This window comes from Camelus bactrianus, chromosome X, assembly GCF_048773025.1.
Source record: "Camelus bactrianus isolate YW-2024 breed Bactrian camel chromosome X, ASM4877302v1, whole genome shotgun sequence".
In the NCBI taxonomy this organism is placed as follows: Eukaryota; Metazoa; Chordata; class Mammalia; order Artiodactyla; family Camelidae; genus Camelus; species Camelus bactrianus.
In genome coordinates, this window is record NC_133575.1 from 68,845,830 (window position 1) to 68,871,055 (window position 25,226).

The following is a 25,226-nucleotide window of genomic DNA, read 5'->3' on the forward strand; positions in this document are numbered from 1 at the left end:
TATACATACATTTATAATGAAAATGAATATATGTACATGTATGACTGAAACATTATGCTGTACACCAGAAATCAACACAACATTGTAAACTGACTATACTTCAATTAAAAAAAGTGCCCCCCACTAAAAAACAGATGAACAACAATGAAGTCTAATATTTATTCCGCTTTTCCAATCCATCCAGATAATGAACATGGGATAATAAATTCAAGACTACATCTACTCTAATGCCAAACCTGGAGGGACTATTCATTTCTAGGACCTAAAATACAGCCAATCTTTTGCATAACCATATTTAATGTGCACAAATATCTTTGGGCACATGATAAGAGTAGGAAAATAATAGTGTGGCATGTCTACCAGTATCAATCTGCTGGCTATACACTATGCTCATTACAAGAGGCTCTATTCCATTTAAATTTGGTTGTAGTACTACAAAGAAACATGACATGTTTCTATCTTCCTGGCTGACAAATAATAGAACAGGCGAAGCAATATATTGGACTTACCCCTACACAAATTCTTATTTTAAAAAGCTCCACATACTTGATACACAAAAATGTCAAGCTCCTTTCATCATACCCTCATTCTAAGATCAAGGAAGGTCGGCCTCCTTGGTTGAGTATGCAGATGCAATTCTAATGTTAGAGAGGAAGACCAAATCCTTACTCGGTTTTAAGAGTCTTATAAAGCTATAGGAAGCTGCTTTGGCAATCAGCTCAGTCTCTCAGAAAGAAATACAAGGCTGTGCTCCCAGTCGTCAGAGCTGGAGAAGAGACCTTGCTATGTTTAGTTATTCATCATTCCACACTCATCTATCCATTCAAATCCATTTTTAGACAATCAAGCCAGGTAGATGAGTAGGTAATATACAAAGGTTGCCCTCAATTCTTGTTTTCCTCTGTGGATCTCATCTATTCCTACTGACTCAATTACCACTTCTCTAACACTGACTCACAAATTGCCATCTCCAATCTGGGCTCCTCAGGGGATCTCCAGACTCAGCTATTTCTGCCCTGAAATCACGTATCATGAGTCATTAGCTTATTGGATATCTCCCTTCACTAAATATCCCAGATTAACTTTAATTGCTACATTAAAAAGAAAAATTCATTATCTGTTCCCCACCCTCAACTTGGTTTTCCTGTTGGTTTCCCCATTTCAATAAATCCCAACACCATTCTTGTAGCTGCTGATGCTAGGAAACCTTGAACTCGCTCATCATGCCTTCCTCATGTGTCAATTCTGGTTAATTTCACAAACCCCATCTATCCTAGCCATCCTTACCACTGCTGCCTTATTTCAGACCCTATTTCTTATTCTGTTTATTCATTAGCCTCCTCAAAGGATTCCCTGCCTCTAGTTTCCTCCCTTCCAACCCAACCTCCACATTACCACCACTGTGATCAGGTCTTGGCAGACCACATTATGCCATTCCCTTCCATAAAGATGCTAAATGGCTCACTGATGCCTCTAGAGTTGAGTCCAAAATCCTTAGCATCGCTACAAGACCCTTCAAAACTTACTTCCAACTTACCTCTCTAGCTTTACTTCTGGACATCACTCTTCTCTGCCATGCATCCAATGCACCAGCCACAACCACACTGTCAACACTGCCTGAATGAGTCAAGTGACCAGACGTCTCTCTGCTTTGATTAATACTATGCCCTACACTCAATGCTATTCCATCACAAAACTAATGGTAGAATTAGTCAAACCAGTCAGAACTACACAAATCCAGTATCCTCTGTGAAGCCTTTAGCTCTCCAACATCACAGAACTGATCTCTGTGCTTCGAGAGCTCTGCACATATTTCTGTAAGAGCTCTGTCATACTGTCTTGTAATTAGACTGCATGAGTGTTTCCTCTGACTAGACTAGGAGAAACTTAAGGGGAAGGATAGCACTTTGGTCATATGGGAACCCTTAATACATGGTAATAATTGTTAACTAAGAGGATTAAATGCACTGCTATTAATCAAGGCTTCAGGACCTGATGGACCTGGGTTTGAATCCCAGCTGTGCCTCTTACTAGCTCTATGACCTCTGCCGATAACCTTACAGAGGTTACTCTTTAAAGTCTCAGTTTGTCCTTAAAATAGGAATGAAAGTACTTAAAGCAACGCCTAGCACATAGTAAGTTACGGTCCTCCCCTCTTCCCCTCCCCCCCCTCAATGCAAAGTGTGGATACAGAAGAACACACCCACAGGAGCCTCCAGTACCCTTTTCATCAGCAATTACCAGAGTCCAGTGTCAGCCAGGCACAACTAGGTTTGCTGACAACCCGGAGAAGGTAGAGAGACAAAGAGACAAGACTGGGGACTCTGCTGAGAGAAGGACAGAACTGACAGGTCAAAGGATTGAGGACTACCAAGTCTCTTTTTTCCCTATCCTCTACTTCAGAATAGTCACAGCTCCTAAAATTTAACCCTCCCTTTGCCATGGAAAGGCAAATCAAACTCCAGTTTCATTAAAGAAAAATAAACGGGATAAATTTGAGAGTTTGAGATTTGCAAATATTAACTACTATATATAAAAATAGATAAAAAACAAATTCCTTCTGTATAGCACAGGGAACTATATTCAATATTTTATAATAACTTTTAATGAAAAAGAGTAAGAAAACAAACACATGTATGTGTATGTATGACTGGGACATTATGCTGTACACCCGGGATTGATATATTGTAACTGACTATACTTCAATTAAAAAATACATTTTAAAAATTTAAAAAATGGGAAATTAGAGTGATAGGAAGAAGCTTTAAGCTTTATTGCTGTAGATCACTGGGCATCCAGAGGTTAAGCTGATTGATAGTCTTAAAACCCAAGGAGCTGGTGAGGATAGTTGCCATTTTAAAGGAAAAACAAACCAAAACACACACACACACACACACACACACACACACACACAAAACAAGGAGGAAGAAAATACAAGAGAAAAAGATTTCTCCTTATTTCCATTTCGAAGGAGAATGAATGATAAAGAAATTGCTCAAGAGGAGAAAGGTGGGGGGAAGGAGACATAGGGCAAAAGATGCGTATGTGCATTCAATTATCTTTGCATGTAGTGTTCTGGTTTGTGAAAGCTAGCCTCATTCAAGCCCACAGAATAAAATAAGTCAGAGTCAGTAACATCTAGAGAGATGCTAATGTATCATGATTGCTGCAAAGAGCTGTCTCAATCAATCTAGCCTCTGTTTGAGCTCTATGGGAAAAAAAATCCTCCTTATGCAAGAACTGTCATTTGCAAATGAAGCTCCTGTCATACAGATTTCAGTGACCTAAAGGTAAAATGACATTTCTGTTTCAAAACCAGAAAAAATCATGAAATGCTTCCAAGGATTGTTTTTTTCCCATGCTGCCCTCCAAAATAAAGGCTGAACGTAATCCACCAAAGATTCCAAAGTAAAAGCCTTTACTACACTTCATTGTCAGACCTTGCTGGCCATACGGCAACTTTTTACATGTATCCCACTGGTCCCTCAGGGGGACTCTTCAAGGTCGGCTGTACACTAGGCTCATTTTACAGTTGAGGAAAACAACGTAAGTCACATAACCAGTGATTTATGTAACGGTTTGAATCAGATCTCTCGACCATCAAGCAAGCCCAGGATCTGTTTGTTTTCCAATCCTTCAGCTTATCTCAGTGAAAGGACACAGGTTTTGCAGTCCAGTGGACCTGGGTTTAAATCCTGGTTCATCCCCTTAACAGACACATGACCCTGGACAAGTTATTTCAATTGTCGGAGTTTGTTTCCTCATCTGCAAAAGGAGAGAAACTGTACCTCTTTTAGAGAAATGCAGTAAGAATTAAACAGCTTAATATTTGTAGAGTACCTAACATAATACCAAGCAAATATTCGGTAAATAGTAGCAATTATTACATCACATTGTTTGTAACAGCATATCCTGAATACTAGATCATGTTAAGCAAGTGAAAATTACTTTCACTCATAAATTAGTGCCACGGACCTCATGACATGTCTTTAACATGGGGGGATACACAAAGGAGAAAGTTAGGATAACACTTGCTTCTTTGATACATTTTTCTCACCCTTATAGGAGATAAGAGTGTGGTTTTCTTTCTTTCACCTAGATAATAGAAGGCAAAAATAAAAATTTTCTTCTAAGTGAGGTTATATGTTCTTTTATTTCTCTCTTTATGGTAGTCTTAAATCTAAAGCCTCTCAAATTCTTATCTTTGAGCTACCTTATTCACATGTGTGAAAGTATTCCAGTATAAGAGAAAGAGCCATGTTTTACTTTTGCCTTAAAGAAAACATAAACAGACCTCAATTTCCACAAACTAAAACCACTAACAAGAAACTTCACAGTAGGAGTAGCTGTTGAATCGATACCGGTTTCTTTTTTTAGGAGCCAATAATCATCGAACATCTATACAGAGTATTTCTGTCCTTTCACTGAAGAAGTAAAGCATCAGATCTAAATTTTTCACCTAATTCTACGTATGTAGAATTAATTCCCAGGGCAGGAAAATATCATAAAACTGATATGACACACAACTGCAGATGCAAATTTCTGAGGTGACTCAGTGAGGTAGAGCTTTATTAAGCCACAGACAAAAAAAAAATGCTTTTCATAAGAAGTCAGGTTAATTCTTTCTATAAAAGGGAAATGATGCTAGCTCTCAAAGATCTTCATAGTCCCATATCCCCAGTGAGAAGTCAGTAAGTGGTAACTGTGACCACTACCATTCAAGCCACCCTCTTACAACCAAATCTGAATAATGTCCTCATTACTCTCTTCTAGCACTACCCTTTTTTCCTTCATAAGCACAATTTATAATATAAAATTTAAGCACGTTTAATACCTATTTCCCCCTACTAGCATCCAAGGTCATCATGAGGGCAGGAGTCATGATCTACTTTGTTGCTTACCTCTTGATACTCAGCGATTAGCAATACCCATAATCTCATTCGGTTTTACAACTGGTTTCCAATTATAATGTATATATTTCTTGAGAAGTGACAACTCTTGACAAATTTTAGTGTCTCCCACCTCAGTACCAAAACGTAACAATCAACTATTGATACAAAGGAAAAGGGGATATCCAAACAATGTCAAGTCAATGGTGAAGAAACAGTGAGCCAGAAACTGTCCTCTGAAATCATGGTCAGCCATAGCTCCACAACACTCAACAAAACGACTGGGATGAATTTTTCCTCATACAAGCCTATTTGATCTCATTTAGTTTTTTTTTTTTAACATTTTTTTGTTATAGTCATTTTACAGTGTTGTGTCAAATTCCAGTGTAGAGCGCAATTTTTCAGTTATACATGAACATACATATACTCATTGTCATATTTTTTTTCACTGTGTGATCTCATTTAGTTTTGATCAACTATTTATTTGTTTAAAAAATTGGTTTTTAAAACTTTTTCACTGAGTACCACAACACATTATTGCTAAATAATATTGTTAGATGTGAAGAGACTGTGCAAATAGACGTGATGATGAGACACTATTATGGTATATTTTCGCCTCATCAATTCAGTTCATTTTATCCTTTCATTCCTGTATTCACGAGTTCTCATGAAACTATCTTAAGTCCTCCAGATAGAATATACCACACCAATAGTGGTCTCTTGGGAGTGGTGCGTAAGAGGAATGACAAGTGTATTTTTCCTGTATATATGTACATGTGCATGTAATATACATATACATTGCCTGAATTTTTATGACAAGTATATGTGTACTTTTTATTAGAGACAAAAAGTTTTTTTAAATAAACAACAAAAAAAAAGTCTAGAGACAAAATAACTGTTTACTTCTCTTCATCACAATTCCTAAATTCCAACTAGACACAGTTCCTAACTAGAAAAGAAAATTTGTCAGACCAAAGAGGAATCTAGCCCAGAAATTGATAGTCATATAATATTGACACTTGTTCTTAACCTCACAAGATAGCACTATTTAGATTAATATCTTCTTTGGTCAAATTATTAAAGTATAACAATGTTTTAAACTTTTAGTAATAATAATATGGTTATTGTATAAGACTAAAACATCAACAGCTATATTTATGACATTTATTTGGGTCTACATCATAAACCCACTAAATACTTAATATAATGAGAATTAAAAGAGCTCCAACATTGAGTACTCTGTTTTAAAAAAGAGGCTAAGAAAAAAGGAACTTACATTAATTCAGTGAGGAAACATGATTGTTTTTAATTTATTTAGTTTATTTTGTCTCCGAAGTAGTTATGGTAGAAAGTGAAGACTGAAAGGAAACAAAATAAAACTAAACAGCGACATATATGATTAGTAGAAAAGATTGACTGAAGCTGTCTAGATAAAGAATTATTGGTAGAAGTAGACTCTGTTAAAATACAAACTTCTGGTCCTGTTGCATCTCCCTCTAGCAACTTCAACTTTAAGTAAATGTCAGTCTCTACATTTTGAATTGCAAATTGCTTTTCTAAATCACAACATCTATTCTTGAAATTTCACATGTTGAAGGCTCATTAATATCTAAAGTAAATGTAGTTCTCTAAAAAGAAACACAGATTTTACATTTATTTAGACAGATAACTGGCACACAAAAATAGAGCTCCTTAAATTACAATTTGGCAGAAGTTAATTTGAGTTTAAAATCTGCTTGCAGAAATTTATGACAACACAGCAAGGAAATGACTATTTTAAATGAGGTTAGCTGCTGTTGATAGTGATGATGCTTGGATAGGGTTTACAAATCAACACAGGTTGTACTTAGGGTTTTATAATGGGTCATTTCAGAACCATCAACCATCATCACTTAAATGGTATAAAAATGTAAATAGTGGCAAGAGATTAAAGTACTAAATTGATCTTCAAAAAGTCATGAATAAAATCCATACAAATAAATAAATGCCAAGTACATTTTTGCCTGCTATTATTTCTATAGCTTTTCTCTCATTTAATATTAAACGCTTTAATGTAAGAAAGACTTTAATCAAACTGAGAAAAATAACGCCACTCAACAATTCGTCAGGATGAGATCATCAGTTCAGGCCACTAGTCTACTGACTAACTGTATAAAACTTTCTGCAGAAAAAGAGAATTTTATCTACTTCTTTACCATAACATTTAAGTGTACTGAGGCACAGGAGTGACACAAGCTCAATAATTCAAAAAGACTTTGTAAATTTTTAAATCAGAGAAAAAGAAGAAAGGTCATAAGATGATTTTACAAACGTGGCAAAAATTTGGGACAATACCTTTTTTCCAAAAATATTAGATATTTATAAATAAAATCCATATGCATATGGATGTTCACATTTTGCTTATAACAGGAAACTGGAAACAGCCTCTAATACAGCAGTAAAGAACTAGGTTTTAAAAATGGTAGAATCTTCATATAACAAATAATATACAGCTCATTACAATTAACTGAAAAATCATACTTTTAGCTTGTTATTTAAGTAAAAAACAACAATAAAAAAAAACAAGTACATTTTCCCAGAGATGCAAGGATTTTTCAACATCCATAAATCAATGAATGTGATACACCACATTAACAAATTAAAGAATAAAAACCATATAATCATCTCAATAATTGCAGAAAAAGCTCTGGACAAAATTCCACATCCGTTTATTATTTAAAAAAAAAAAAAAACCTCTCCAGAAAGTGGGCATAGAGGGAACATTCCTCAACATAATAAAGGCCATACACGACAAACCCACAGCTAACATCATACTCAACAGTGAAAAGCTGAAAGCATTTCCTCTAAGATCAGGAACAAGACAAAGATGCCCACTCCTGCCACTTTTATTCAACATAGTATTGGAAGTCTTGGCCACAGCAGTCAGAGAAGAAAATAAATAAATAAAAAGTACCCAAATCGGAAAGAAAGACGTAAAACTGTCACTGTTTACAGATGACATGATATTATACTATACATAGAAAATCTTAAAGACACCACCAGAAAACTACTGGAGATCATCAATGAATTGAGTAAAGTAGCAGGATACAAAATACACAGAAATCTGTTATATTTCTATACACTAACAACCAACTAACTACCAGAAAGAGAAATTAAGGAAACATTCCCATTTACCATCCATCAAACAGAATAAAATATCTAGGAAGAAACCTACTTAGGAGGTAAAAGACCTGTACTCTGAAAATTATAAGACAGTGATGAAAGACATTAAAGAAGACACAAACAGATGAAAAAATACACCATGTTCCTGGATTGGAAGAATCAATATTGTTAAAATGACCATACTACCCAAGGCAATATACAGATTCAATACAATCCCTTTCAAAATACCGATGGCATTTTTCACAGAACCAGAATAAATAATTTTAAAATTTGTATGGTAACACAAAAGATCCCAAATAGCCAAAACAATCTTGAATATGAACAGAGCTGGAGGAATCACACTGACTTCTGACTATACTACAAAGCTACAGTAATCAAGACAGTATTTTACTAGCACAAAAACAGACACAGATCAATGGAACAGAACAAAGAACCCAGAAATAAACTCACGTACTTATGGTCAAATAACCTACAACAAAGGAGGCACGAATATACAATGGGGGAAAAGTCTCTTCAATAAGTAGTGCTTGTAAAACTGGACAGTTACACATAAAAGAATGAAATTAGAACATTCTCTAACAGCATATACAAAAATAAACTCAAAATGGATTAAAGATCTAAATGTAAGACCAGAAATGATAAAATATCTAGAGGAAAACACAGGCAGAACACTGACATAAATCGTAGCATTATTTTTTAGATTTGTCTCCTAAAGCAAAGAAAATAAAAGCAAAAATAACCAAATGCTACCTAATTAAACTTAAAAGCTTTTGTACAGCAAAGGAAACCATCAACAAAATGAAAAGACAACCTAGTGAATGGGATAAAATATTTGCAATTGATATGACTGATAAGAAGTTAATATCCAAAATATATAAACAGCTCATACAACTCAACATCAAAAAACAAAAACAAAAACAAATTAAAACATGGGGAGAGGACCTGAACAGACATTTTTCCAAAGAAGAAATGCAGATGACTAACAGGTAAATGAAAAGGTGCTCAACATCACTGATCATCAGGGAAATGCAAATCAAAACCACAATGAGACAGTATCTCACACTTGACAGAATGGCTATCATCAAAAAGAACACAAATAACAAATGTTGGAGATGATGGGGAGAAAAGGGAAACCTCACACTGTTGGTGGGAATGTAAACTGGTGTGGCCAATGTGGAAAACACTATGGAGATTTCTCAAAAAACTAAAAATAGGACTACCATATGATCCAGCAATTCCACTCCTGGGTATGTACATGAAAGAAACAAAAACACTAATTCAAAAATACACATGCACCCCCAATGTTCATAGCAGCATTATTTATAATTGCCATGATCTGGAAACAACCTAAGCGTCTTATCAACAGATGAATGGATAAAGGAGACGTGATATATATATACACAATTGAATACTACTCAGCATTAAAAAGAATGAAATGTTGCCATTTGCAACAACATGGATGGGCTTGGAGGGTATTATGCTAAGTGAAATAAGTCAGAAAAAGACAAATACTACATGATATCACTTATATGTGGAATCTAAAAAATGCAACAAACGAGTGAATATAACAAAAGAGAAACAGACTTACAGAAAACAAACTAGTGGTTACCAATGGGCAGAGGGAAGTAGGGAAGGGCAGTACAGGGGAAGGGGATTAAGAGGTGCAAACTATCATGTATAAAATAAACTACAAAGATATATTATACAACACAGGGAATACAGCCAATATTTTATAGTAACTATAAATGGAGCATAACCTTTAAAAATTGCAAATCACTATACTGTACACTGGTAACTTATGTAATATTGTACATCACCTTACTTCAATTTTAAGAAAAAACAATACATCTCTGTAAGAAAACTTATGTACCTACAGCAGAGACTACCACCTGTCCACCAAAATCCACTGCTCCCCCAAAATTGGATTAGACATGTGGCCATGAAACCAGAGACGTGTTACATGCCTCCATATAACTATAAACTATATGCAGATATATGACTAAGTTTTTGTCCAGGAGTAGGAGCAGAAGTGATATATGCCACCCCAGGCCCAGGCCTTAAAAGGACAAAGGTCTAACCACACTCCATCTCCTTCATGAAAGCTGAAACCTGGACAAACCTGTGACCACGTTTAGACCATACAAACAAGGAATACCCTAGGGGGCGGTAAAGAAATGGGAGGGAAGGTGCCTGAGTCCTCATGGAGCAGAGCATCTCCCTATTAGCACTGGGACTCTTTCCATTCACTTTAATAACCAACTATTCTTAGTAACTGTTTTTCAAGTCACTATATTTTGGATCTCTTTATTATGGCCCTTCTGCTTTTGTTCTAACTAACGCAGCATGGTATAGAAAAATGTCGTAACTAATGTTTCCGACATATATAAAATAAGGGACAAGCAGTATGTTTTTTTATTTTTGCCTTCAGGATATAGTATACATGCATTACTTCTGTAATAAAAAAAAAACTTAAAAAGCAGGATTTTCATAAATTTTAAAATATAAACGATTATTTCTTCTCTGATCCTACATTTGCCAGTTTCCCTTAATAGAGAATTCAGCTATTGTACAGGACAGTTAAAGAAGTACATATTTATATGGGCTAAAAATATTCTCTAGAGCAGGGGCCAGCAAACTTTTCCTTTAAAGGGCTTGATAGTAAATATTTCAGGTTTTTCAGGCCATTAGGTTTCTGTCACAACTACTCAACTCTGCCACTGTATAGCAAAAGCAGACATAGACAATACATAAATGAAAGGGCATGGCTGTGCTCCAATACAACTTTATTCACAAAAACAGGCACCTTGCCCTGTGGACCATAGTTTGCCAACCTCTTGTCTAGAGGATAATCCTCGATATATCACATTACAAAGCTTAGATTGTTTCAAAACATTAAAGAAGAGTAACAGTGACTAGCTTTCATCCTCCACGACTAGAGAAATTTATTGTTTTTAATTTGAAAATATGAAAACTGAAAAACCAAATGTGTTCCAAGGAAATTTTCTTATCTTATTCTTTCAAGAAATGAAACGTAAGCTCTCTCAAACCCTAAACTGTCAACAGATGGCATTTAAAAAGTGTCTATCCACAGGTGCTCTGCCAGCTGACAAAGACAAGGTCTTTCATATGCCATGATGACGCCGGGATATGTGCTGTTATTGTTCCAGCTGTGGAAGGGTTAATTTACTTTATCTCCAGTCTCCCCTATAGTCAATGATATACATGTGGCAAGATGGCTAGGTTACAAATTCTGATTATGGACAATATAACTTCCTGGCTCCTTTACATTCATGCACTTTCATATTGAGTCATTTATCCAAAGTGTTTACTAATACCTAGGTACCAAGCATCTAGAGCAGATAAAGTATAGACTAACATGAGACTTTTTGATATTTCCTTTAAACAGCTCTCATGGCTTCAGAGAAAGTTTATGCTGGGGAAGCCAGGAAGATCGCTTACAGTGGTCCTACATAAGCACAAAACGTTGAATTTTCATGTGTAATCTTTTGGGGTTTTTTTTCCTTTTTGGCTTTTTTTGCGGGGGGAGTAATTAGGTTTATTTATTTATATATGTATTTATTTTACTTTAATTTTTAACAGAAGTACTGGGGACTGAATCCAGGAGCTTGTACATGCTAAGCACACACTCTACCACTGAGCTATACCCTTCCCTCCATGTGTAACCTTTTAAAATATGGTAAAATTTGTATCTTACTCCTTTATATATCCATTTTTCAATATTTTAAATGGTCTCCATTTAATGGGAGGTATTAGTATTTTAATACATACATACAGATAGATGGATACAGAAATACAGATGTGTAAGTATGAATAGCTTAATACACATTAATGTATTAACTAGCTCTGTCCATTGAGAGGGCCTAGAAACAGTAACACCCCAGTAGGAATGCGCACCTTGTACTCAGAGTCTGGTTTCTAAATGCCATTCTCAAATACATGGAGAGAAGCTCATGGATAAGTGGTTGATTCTAGGGCTAGAGCAGGAAAAATACAAGATAAGCCTGCAGCATCTTGCAGGGTCAGAAAGTAAGGACGTGCTCAAACAAAGATTGGACATTTCATAAGGACACAGGAATCAACTGGAAGGAACTCACAATGACCAAAGCTGTAACAATTTGAGCAACAACATAAACAACGGTAGTATTAGATTATAACCCATGGAATAAAATAAATATCCATGAACCCATAGTGAGATAAATAATTTAACAAATAAATAAATGATGGAGAAGATACAGCTCTTATTTACAGAAGAATTGCAATAAATAAAATGAAGATGGGAAGAAGAAAACAGAAAATACCATCAGGCAGACATTAGCGTACCCTGGGAGAGAGAATTCAAATCTGAGACTATTAACAACTAAATGTAAATTGGGATCCTGGACCAGATCCTGAAACAGAAAAATAACATTATTGAAAAAAATCAGTGAAATTCAAATTAGCTCTATAGTTTAGTGGCTAGTATTCCATCAATATTAATTTCTGAGTTTTGATGATGGTATTACGGCTACATAAGATATTGGCATTAGGGGAAGCTGAATAAAGTGTATACAGAAATTGTACTAATTTTGTGAAACTGTACTAATTTTGCAACTTTACTATAAATCTAAAATTTGTTCCAAAAAACCTTAATATTTTAATGCATTTAATGCACTTTAAAGTTTATCAAATTTACACACCAGACAGACGCTCCACTGTTTATCCTTTGGCTTCATATGCCACTACAACCCCACCAAGTACCAGAACACTACTACAATTTGAGAAGCATGGTTCTAACCTGTTCAACAGGAGAACTTAATTGAGAAATAAGCAAAAATACAAAGTAACGATGTTCTACCGTGTCTAAAAACTACAATTAGTTGGAGTAATTCAATTAACCGGTTTTTAATAAATATATACAGGTATATCAGCAACAAAGTCAGTGTGGTATATTTCAAAACTGTTAGAATAGGAATAAGACCTGAGTTTTAGCCCCAGTCATCTGCTTGACTGTGGGCAAACCTCAACTTTCTCATCAACAGATGACTCCCTTCTAAACTACCATGAATCTGCCATGTGCAGACCAGCAAGGACCAATGTTGCACCGAGCATGTATGAGGCAATTCTAAATTCCCACCACCAGAACAGCAGCTTGGCGCATATAAATATTCTTAACATTTATATATTTATCAAATATTTATTTAGGGACTGCTATACTCCAGGGCTCTTAGGCACTAGGGATATAAAGATGACTAAGGCATGATCTCTGATGTCTAAGAATCTAATAGGGCCAAGAGATCTATAACAGTAATAATACCACATGAAAAATGTTACATTTCAAAAATGTACAGAATACTTAAAAGTACAGGTAATTAGAAAAATTAATATTACTTGGTGTATCAAGGAAGACATCACTAGAAGGTGATATATTAACTATGTCCTAAAGGAGGAGTAAGAACTCTTCACATAAATAGGGGCCAGCATGAAAAATGGCATAAAGATATGAGAGAATATTGTATGTTTTCAGAAAGTACATGGTGGGATGCTGCTGAAGCAGGTTATAAGTAGAAGAGAAAAATTCTCTGAGAATTTACAACTGCAAACTTGAACCATAGTGGGGAGAGGAAAGCAGGGAGGAGCAGGTGATTATGCATACTACTCGCATACACCAGAAACCCTCAAGCCTAGAAATTAACATAAAAATTGCTTTGAGCCAGTGTAGTAGACAGTATAATGGTTTCCCAAAGATGTTCACATCCTAATCCCCAGAAGCTGTGAATAAATTATCTTATATGGCAAAAGGGACTTTGCTAATATGAATAAATTAAGGATCCTGAGATGAGAAAATACCCTACATTATCCAGATGGGCCCCAAAGTAAACTCAATGTTCCTTATGACGGAGGCAAAAAGGTCAAAGGCAGAAAAACAAGACGGCATGACAGAGGTTGAAGTGAGTTTCTTGAAGGCAGAAGAAGAGACTATGAGCCAAGGAATGCAGGTGGCCTCCAGTAGCCGGAAAAGATAAGGAAAAAGATGCTCCCCTGAATCCTCCAAAAGTAATGCAGCACTCACTGCCTGCCTACACCTTGATTTCAGACCCGTAAGATTCATTTCATACTTCTGATGTGCAGAATTGTAAAAGAATAAATTTGTGGTGCATTAAGCTACTACATTTGTGGTAATCTGTTATAGTAGCAATAGGAAACTAATATAGTCAGTGATAGCACTGGGTGACCAGACAAAAGAAAATGCAAAACCACTTGGTACAAACATACCCCCTCAACCAGGTCACACAGGATTCCCACAGATAAAGTCCCACTTAAGAAAAACTGGAAATTATGTAAACATTTTATGGAGAAAAAAAGATGACTACTGACCGTGAAAATGGAAAGAAAATGACAAACAGCAGTATTAAACCTCAAAGAACTTCATGTAATAGAAGTATGTGATAAATATTTTTAAATGTATTAATTGAAACACAAGGAAAGAATATTGATGGCTTTAAAAAATAACCCAACAGGACTTCTAGAAATGAACGTCATTGAAGGAAATGAGAGCTAGGTTAAACAGAAAATTAGACACATCTGAAGACAGAATTAATGAATTAGAAAAGAAGTCTGTAAATATTTTCTATAAAGGGCCAGAGAGTAAATTTTTAGGCTTTGTGGGCCATGCAGTTTCATTGCAGCTACTGAACTCTGCCTTTGCAGTGTGAAAGCAGCCACAGTCAACATGTAAACTTGTGTAAGTATGTAAGCATGATTGTGTTCCACTAAGACTTTATTTAAAAAAAAAAAAAAGTGGCTGACCTGTGCTTTCCACAGTTAGTAACCCCAGAACTAGAAGATGAAGTTGAGAAAACAATCCAGAATGCAGTATCAAAAGGTTAAAAAGATGAAAAATATGAAAGACATTAAGAGGCATAAAAGATAGAACAAGAAGGGACAATATATAAGAGAAATTCCAAAAGAGAAAGAATGTTTGAAGAAGCAAACAGTTGAGAGTTTTCCCAACAAAAGACATAAATCATCTGATTTAAAGAAGCAAAACAAGTTCTGTACAGGATAAAGAGAAACAAAATCCACACCTCAACAAAGAGTAAGATTATGTAGCTATAAAACAAAGAATATTAAAGCAATCAGAAAGAAAAGAGACTTCATCTACCAAAGAATATTTCTCAACAACAAACGAAGCCAGAGGACAAAGTGCTGAGAGAAAATCACCCTCAATGTGTAATTATAGAACCAACTATATTATAATTTGAGATTGAGAGTGAAATGAAGTCATTGATAGACAACAACAGAGCTTACTACTAACAGATTAAGGCTGAAAGAACTTCAGGAAGCAGGATATTGACCCCAGAATGAAGAGTAAGCAAAAAAACGACTGGTATGGGCATTTCTGAACAAGCATTGATTATAAAAAGAATAAAATAACAACAACAACCAAAAGGAGTTATTATAAGATCAAAATACCACCAAAATGCTAGATAACAATAAACATGAGAAGCGTGGCCATTGCATTGCTTGAGAAGAGTAAATACTTTGATTGTCTTGAAAGTTTAATTTGAATATATATGTGAAAAATTTAAGGCTATTCTAATCTTAAGGAATAGAAATTTCATCTGTAACTCCAGACCAGTTCTGGGGAGGGAAAAAGAGTGTAAACATATCCCTATTCAATAAAAGGCAGAAAGCTGGGAGAAGAAAAGCACAGAAAAAGAAGGGTAAAGAATAAGTATGATATAAGATGGTAGAAATACATCCAAATATTAGTGAATCACAGTAAATATAAACGGACTAAATTCAGTTAAAAGACAAACTGCCAGACTGAATTAAAACAATAAAATCTACTTATATGCTATTTGTTAGAGGCATATCTATAACATAATGACACAGAGGGATAGAAAATAAAAGGGCAGAGGAGATATATCAAGGAGAAAAAACTAAGGAAACCTGATATTATTATATAATATGATAAAAAACAGACTTTAAGGCAAAAAGCATTATCAGGGACAAAACATAAAAGTAAACTACATAAGGATATCATAGTTCTAAATCTACATACCTTTATGAATATAAACTCAGAATACATAAAGCAAAAATTAATAGAATTATAAAGAAAAACAAGAATGCCACAATCAGTAAAGTAGATTTTTACTAAACACCTCCACAATTAATAGATCAATAACAGAAAATCTGAACCAACAAAATTAAGAAGCTTGATCTAATGAACAGATGGAACTCCATATCTAACAACTGGTAAAAACATTATTTTTAAGTCACAGAGTTATATAGTTCCAAGTCATAAAGCAATTCTCAAAAATACTAAAGAATTTATATCATGCAGAGCTAACTATTTGATAATAATGTAATTAGATTAGAAATCAATTACCAAAAAAAGATAGTTAAAAATATATTTGGTTTGAATGTAAGAATTCTCAAAACTCAACAGGAAAACAAACAATCCAATTAGAAAATAATGTAAAGTCATGAAGACATTTTATCAAAGAGGATGTACACATAGCAAATAAACACACGAAATATGTCCAACATCATTAAACATTAGGGAAGTGTGAATTAAAACTACAATGAGATATTACTACACATCAATCAGAACTGCACCCCCTCCTTGCAAAACAGAGTTCACAACACCAAGTGCTGACAAAAATGCAGAGAAACAGGATCACCCGTACATCACTAGTGTGAACATAAAACAGTATAGGCACTCCAGAAAATAGTTTGGATTTCTTAAAAAACCAAACCTGCCATTACCATATGATCCAGCAATTGCGGTCCTAAGTATTCATCCCTGAGAAATAAAAATTTATGTTCATACACACAGAAACCTACAGATGAATGTTAACCCAGCAATTTTATTTGTAATAGCCAAAAACTGAAATCAGTCCAAATTCCCTTCAACAGGTAAATGGTTAAACAATGATACACACACAGTATAGAACACCACTCAATAATAAAAAGGAACAAACTGTCGATACAAGCAATAACCTTTATGAATCTCCAAGGGAATTATGTTGTGTGAAAAAAGCCAAAGCCAAAAAGGTGCATACTGTACAGTTCCATTCTTAAAGTGATGAAATTATAGAGCTGGGGTTAGAAATAAGGGAGGCAGAGGAGGGAAGTGGGTATGGATATAAAAAGGCAACACAAGGGCTCCTTGATGTTAGAACTGCCCAGTATCTTGTAACTTTCTACTCTGAATGGATTACACACATGATAAAAATATACACATTTTTCTGCAATGTCCTTCTCTAGAGAGCATATTGCAGGACATATAAAAGGTAACAGTAACTATTTCCAGGAGGCAAGACTGGGGGTAGAAAAGGAAGGTGGGTTGCAGGCAGGAAGAATGAAGAGGCACACTAGAATTTTTTTACTTTCTCATTTGCAAGTTTTGTCACTAGTGTTCAAAATTATAAATTCAGTAAGATAGTGAAATAAAAAATACATCTTGATATCTAAAAACATACCTCTAAATAACCAATGGATCAAAGAAGAAGTTATAATACTTAAAACTTACAGAAGACAGCTAATGCGACCCTAAGAGGAATTAGAATTATATATGATATTAAACAAAAAGGAAGGCTTAAATATAAAGAACTAAGAATTCAATTCGAGACATTAGAAAAAGAACAAGAGTGATTCCAAGCCAAAGAAAGTAACGGAAGGAAATAATAAAGATAAACACAGATGTTAACTAGATAGAAAACAAAGATACCACAGAAAGATACAACAAAGCAAAAGCTGGTTCTTTGAAAAGACTAGGAAAATAGACAAATCTTTACCAAGACAGACCAATGAGAAAGAAACAGAAAAAAAGGCACAAATAATATTAAGAATTAAGATCGAATGCATAATTACAGCCATGGCAGAGTAGAGGGCGCAAAGGAAAGATGCACGTGTGATGCAATTACAAAAGAGAAAGAGGCCAAATACTGGGCGCCATAGTGAAAAACAGACCAATTTGGAGGATTTGGGAGTAGCTCAATGATAAATCATGGTGGAATGAACTGGAAGGGTGGAGATGGAGAAAACTGGTTAGTTTTGGGTTATGTTTTGTAAGTAGAGATGACAGAATATGTTTAAGGATTTAATATGGGTTTGGGGGAAGACATAAAGATGATAAAGATAATTATTAGGATAAAAAGCAATACTCCCTACCTTAGCATACAGGCCTTCACCATATGGCTCCAGTCTAATTGTAGTTTAAACTTTCATTAAGCCAACTCACTTAGCCAACCCTTCAGTCATACTAAATTTCTCACCATTCACCTAGCATGTCATCTGTCTGGAATGTTTTAACTCCTCATTAAACTCTCATTCATCTTTCAAGGCTCAGCTCAAAGGTCATCTCTATGACACTCTGCACAAATCTCCAGGCATGATTGGTCACTACTTTATCTGGCTTTGCTTGTTTGTATCTAGTAGTAACAGCAGCAGCAGTATTGTTAGAGTAATAAAAGTTAACATTTACTGAGGGCTTACTATGTTTCAGGCACTGTTATAAATCTATCACATAGATTATTCAATCCTATAAACAATCTTATAAATTAAGTACTATTATCATGCACTTTATATCAAGAAACTGAGGTGTAGAAGACTAACTAACTTGTCAAAGATTACACACCTCCTAAGTGAAGAAAATCAGGATTCGAACCCAGGCATTCTGGCTTTAAAGCCCATACACAAATTCCCAGTGGAGCCTAAGCATGGCAAGTTGGTTGGAATGTAAAACGTACAGCTGCTATGGAAAATAATATGGCAGTCCCCCCTCACCAAATTAAAAATAGAATTACTATATGAGCTAGAAATCCCAATTCTGGGTATATATCCAAAAGAAATGAAAGCAGGTTCTTGAAGATATATTTGCACATCCATGTTCACAGCAGCATTATTCACTATAGTCAAGAGTTAGAAGCAAGCCAAATGTGTATCAAGAGATGAATGGAGGGGAGGAGGGTACAGCTCAATGGTAGAGTGCATTCCTAGCATGCATGAGGTCCTGGGTTCAATCCCCAGTACCCCCATCAATCAATCAATCAATCAATCAAATTCTGCCACCCCCCAAAAAAAGAGACAGAGATGAATGGACATGGTATATACATACAATAGAATATTTTTCAGTCCTAAAAAGGAAGGAAATTCTGACACACGATACAAATGGATAAGCCTTGAAGACATCATACTGACTGAAGTAAGCCAGTCACAAAGACAAATAATGTATGATTCCAATTATATGAGGTACCCAGAGAAGTAAAATTCATGGAGACAGAAAGCAGAAGAGTGGTTGCCAGGGGCTGCCGGGAGGAGGAATGGGGAGTTATTTTATTGTTTTATGGGTACAGAGTTTCCATTTTGTAATATTAAAAAAGTTCTGGAGACCTGCTACACAACACTATGAACATACTTAACACTACTGAACTGTATATGCTTAGAAATAGTTACAATGGCAAATTTTATATTATGTTGTTTTTTACCACAATTTAAAAGTTATCTTTTTAAAAAAGCATGGAAGGTATGTCTATGGAACAGAGATATATGATACTACTGTAGGTGTAAAGCAGAAATGAAAGGGCGAGGGAAGACTGAGTCTAGGAAGAACCATAAATGCTAAAATGAATAAAAATGTGAAAATATTTAAACTTGGCCTAGAGCAGGAAAACATCTTTTAAATCAATACCCAGCTGTATCTAAACTCTCAACAGCTACCAAGCCTGAGGATCTAAAACAGAAGACAAAAGTTTCGCCACTTTGAAACAGTATTTATCAAGGTATAAGTTCTTAAGGCAACCACATCATCCAGCCTTTGTAATCCACTCACTGTTAACTGAAATTAGATTTAGCTTCTTATATTCCTAATCAAAATTTATTTTGGAATATCAGTAAACCCTACGTGATTTATAAATGTTCTTCATTGTGGAAAGATTTCAGGTTTTAGAATAAGAAAACACAAAACTAATTCCAATTTAACATTAGACACACACTAGCTAGGTAAAGTTAGAAAAATGAATTAACCTCTCTATGCCTCGCATCCCCCATTTGTTAAATTGGTATAACCTAACTCACTTGGCTGTAATAGCAATTAAATTACATAACATGTATAAAGAAACTGATATGGGAAGTAGTTTACAGTGTCAGGCACAACAAATAACTTGGGAAAATTAAGACTGTATTTTCAATTTTAGGTTAAGTAACATTATCAGAAATCAATTAGAATTTATATATTTATTAAGCCTTTTAAAGCACACCGAAAGCTAGCACCTCAGCTTTAAAGGGGACAGATTTTTCAGCACGTGATTTCCATATGTCAAAAAGACTGAATTCAGACATTAACACGCATATAATAGTTACACACACAATAGTGAAAGAGAATTCCAAGGGCAGGGCTCAAACAAGCAGAAACTAATTTAATTTAGAAATTTCATTCAATAACTTAGGAGTTAATGTGCTTCCAAAATAAATTTAGAAAGGGTTAAACGTAAATGAACTAACACCACTTTTTGGATTCTCCATATTTATACTGGGATAATATACGAGAAGGCACTATAAACTGTAACAAATCTAGTTATCTTTGTATTCTGGAGTTTTTAAAAACATTGCAGCTAATACATTTCTGCAGAAAATACAAAGTCATCTCTTCTTCTTTCTTTTCTAATTCTATATAATGAACAATTAAAGTGCCAAAATGCAATGGTCAAGAGCACTAAACAGACAAGTGGAAAGTTAGGGGTTTGTTTCAGGAGGACGCAGTAATGGGAAGATTTATGCTTTACCTGAAACTTGAATTTTCCACTGACTTCCTTGATTTAAAAAATCATCACATTTTAAGGGAAAAGCAAAATTCTAGGTATTTCTCACAGCTAATATTTTTCTAATAGTTTAAATTTTGTTAAAATAGTCAAAATTTCTTAAATTTTAAGAAAACCACATATTCTGAAGCTATTAGCTGATTTTTTTCAACAATCAAATGTGAAGCCTAAAATACAACAGCATATACAGGTTACATACACCCACACATCTATATAGTTAAAAGGACAGGTGTGAGATTTCCAAGCCTCTTTGAGAATTATTTATCATCGAAAAACCTAAATCACTCATTTGAAAAATAAAGTTATGGTACATTTGGTTCATTCTCAAAGGAAACAGATCACTATTTCATATAGTATAATAGCAAAATCTGTACATTACATATTTCACAAATTTTTGGTGAAAATAAATTCCAATAATTTGTCTAACTTAAAAAGACATATGTATGTACACACGTGTGTGTATATTTAAATTTTAATTTTGTATAGAGATACTTAGGAAGTATTCAGTGCTACCATTGATAAACTTACGAATCCACATGCAGAACCCTCTGGCCACTTCTTGAACATGCAGCCGCAATGATGGATTCAGGCAAACCTATAAAAACACACACCTATATCATTTAGAATGTAGAAATATATATGTATATATATATATATATATAAACACAAAAATGTTCAATTCATGTCCTCACTGTATAAAAGTTTCACAAAAGAGGCTCATTCTTGTATTCAAAATGATAAAGTTTATATTATCACACTGTTGAATGATGGTTCTTAAACATAAACTAGTAATACTGAAAATTTGTTTTATGTGGAAGAGTTTTTAAAAAGCAAGTACTTAAATTCTATTTATCTGCCAACCATCATAAATGAGCAACTGTCAAAATATTGTTCATATAGCACTTCATTTATTTATTTTGAAACTACGTTCGCCCACTAGCTCATCTGAGTCTCCCAAATGCACCGAGAAAGAAGGATCTCCATACACATTTTAGAGGTGAAGAAGAAATGGGGATGCAAGTAGGTTAACCTGTTGCTCAATGCTTTAAAAAAAAAAAAGTTCTAGAGGTGAAATTTGAACGCAAATCTAACTCCAAAGCCACAGTGCCTCTTAGGGTAAATAGCATACAATTTTCAGTTTAAGCAATAAGTTAGCTAATATAAAAAGAGGCTATTTACATGATATATTATTTTACTTCTGGTTGATACGGCAGTTTGAAAAAAACTGTTCACTATTTTGGAATCAAATTAAGCCACGCTATAAAGTTTGTTATCATAAAAGGAAATACATATTACTACTACCAGTATCAAAAATAAAATTACCAAAGATAATGATTTTATGCTTTAAAAAATCAGGTGCTCAGCTACATCAGCTAGTTAACACCCTATGTTGTAAATTCAAAAATTTTCCATAACTTTTTACCATAAGAGCTACTATCATTTCAACAGAGGCTATTAAATCTTTTATATCAATCAGACAAACAAAGCATGTTTTGAAAGTTTAGTGTAATTCTATAGTGCTGCTACTGACTCTTTCACTACAATGAAATACCTCGATCCTCCTGGATTTTTACCTACTGGAAAAGAAATAGCATTCTTTTGGCAAGGGTTTAAACTACACATGAAGCATCAAGGATTTCAAGAAAAGAGAATGGTTATCTTCTTTACATAAAAAGCAATATGCATATGGAAGCAATGGACATAGCCAATCTCTAACTAAAAACCACATTAAACAAAAGTTCCAGCTACACTCATGGAAGAACTAGAGTTTTCCAGCGATGAGCACTTTGTGGGTATAAAATGTTTAGTTCCAAAAAGAGGTTCTGACCAAATGTGCTGGATACAGCCATTAAATATCAATTATTGGAAATAAGCCATCATAAAGTTTCAACTTTAACTCTGGGTATAATTCAAAGGAGAAAAAGTGAGTTTGTGGTATAGAAAGAAATAGGAGGAAGAAAGGAAAGTTTCAAATAGTTAAGCATACTTAGTGCTTCAAATGGTTAAAACTGTATTGTTCTAATGTCTTTTATCTTAAGACTATCTGAGCTTTTTATGCCTAAAAAAATAACTTTTTGTATTCATGAAATGCAGTCACTGTGGTACTCTAGAGGCTTAGGTAAAAAGGACAATACCACCAAACATTAGTATAGGGCTTCATGATTCACAATGTAGTTTCATTTACATTCTTTTATTCCTCATTGCAGTTCTGGGAGGCAGGCAGTATTACCCATGTGAAAAAAAAATGGGATGAGAAAGGTTAAATAACTTGCCAAAGATGAAGCGATTCAGTAATTTGGCATCATAAATTCAAATTACCAAGGTAAATTCACTCTCTCCTACTTGGACATGAGTCTGAGAATGAGGATTTAAGGGCAGGACAGCAACGTAATAAAAGGGGCATGGTCCCAGTCAGACAGAACTAGGCTTGAATCTCAGTTTTGCTGCTTAACTAGCTACGCGACTTCAGGCAAGTCATTTGACTTCTCTTAGCCTTTGTTTCTTCATCCGTCAATGGGACTACCACCACCTACTTCATAAGACTGTTCAGTTGTTAGCAGAGGGTACTTGCTCCATAAAGAATATCCTTTATTTTCTTTGGAAAAATATTTTACAAGCACTATTTTTTCATCTAAATACTACTCCAAACATACACCCATTTTTACCAGATGCCAACTCCAATGGCAGACAATAATAAAACTGCTCTCCACTATTTGGTGCAAATTAGCTGTTACTCTGAATAGGTAAAAAGGCATGTGGTTATTTCCATGGCTGCGATTAACAGTCAGAAGTCACGTCTTTGCCAACAAAGCAAAGCCAAGGATGGATTTCAATAGTGAACACGATTTGAGTCCAAATTACGTAAAACCAAAATGACTCTCATTTGTGTCTTCCCTTAATACTTCCATCTAGACACCCTCACAAGTTTGTGAAACTGACAGGCTATTCCTATGTTAAATGGCAAGGACCTATTATCTTCATGCTTAGAAAGGTTAAAACAACAGACTAGTAATACAGTTAGTAATGTCTTCCTGATCAGGATTTCATATTTCTTCACACCCAATCAATACACTGAGTTCCTTGAACAGGGGAGGCACACAGCAGATTCTCTTATAAATATTTGTTTAAGGGAAGAAAAGGAAAAAGAGATATGGGGAAAGGGAAAAAGGAGATAGAGATAGAGCAGGCTGTGATAGGAGTGAGATTAAAAAAAAAGATAAAGGCAATGCCTAGCCTAAAAGAGCTCTAAAGGACAAGAATTTAAAGGGATGAAGATAATAAACGTAATTAAAACTGTTAGAGGAACACAAAGGAAAGAAGCATTGCCTCTGTAGAGGGGAGTCATGGAAGGCTCTAAAAAGCAGGGGACACCAGCTGGGTCTTTCAGATCTGTAACAACACAATTGAAAATTGCAGAAGGAAAAAGAAAAGCGGAAGGGGAATATTCTTGACAAAGGGAGAAGAAACAGAGTACCAAAAGGTGATGCCCAAAGAGTGGCTGGAGCCAAACGGTGGAGTCTGAACTTGAACCTGAAAGCAGCAGGGAGTCTTCAAAAGATTTTAGCCGTAAGAGTAACATGGTTAAATCAGTGTTTCAGAAAAATAACTCTAGTCACAGCATGAAGGATGAACTTGTATTAAAATTGGAGTTCTTGTTTAGGAAAAGTTAACATACTTAAATTTTTTGGTCTTATTTATAAATTAGCAAAATAAGTAAAATAACGACTTACTTTGTTCAAATTAATATTTATAAGCTCAGTTTTACTAGCTTTTAAACCCTTGACTCATTTCAAAATAAAGCCTTTTTTTTTAAAAAACACTTGGCACCATAAAAAGTGAACTACTTCTGAATCGTTACTCAAATTCACACAACACCCTTGTGAGGCATTTATATGAAACATACATAGGCTTACAATGAATTATACAGTCTCTCCCACAAGGGAAAGCCAGACATGATAACAGGTAACCTAGGTCAGGGTCAAATCACACAGCATTACACTGGAAACACACTATAAAAAAAATCTGAGTACAAATATACAAGTACAATGTTTTCAACTATAAAATGGGGCTAATAGTACACTGCATAGGGGTAGAGGGAGGAATGGGTTAAAGATGATATAAAACACCTTACATGGTGTCTCCTAGAATAAACACTGGTCCTCTCTCGTCTCTTCCTACCCCTTCAATAACATATCTGAAGTCATATTTAAGTTATCCTCAAAGATCTAACAACTTAAAATATATTTTTAAAAAGAAGTCCAATAGCCTTTTCTGTATGTACACAGACTTTTTCCTTATGTACATTACAGAAGTTCATCGAACAGTATCACTTAAACATTTCACATTA

General features: G+C 34.7%; 1 protein-coding gene across 5 annotated transcripts in view; it reads right to left on the bottom strand.

Annotated features, from left to right (window-relative positions):
• Positions 1 to 25,226, bottom strand: part of CHM (CHM Rab escort protein) — a 251,013-nt gene that overhangs the window by 208,978 nt on the left and 16,809 nt on the right. For all 5 annotated transcript variants that reach the window (XR_012504882.1, XR_012504881.1, XM_074359989.1 and 2 more), the window contains exon 2: positions 21,407 to 21,473. Coding sequence is in view for 3 of the 5 variants with exons in the window: in XM_074359989.1 (XP_074216090.1) it covers positions 21,407 to 21,473 (67 nt within the window). In the remaining 2 variants the exon portion in view is untranslated. The remainder of the gene's footprint in view (positions 1 to 21,406; positions 21,474 to 25,226) is intronic.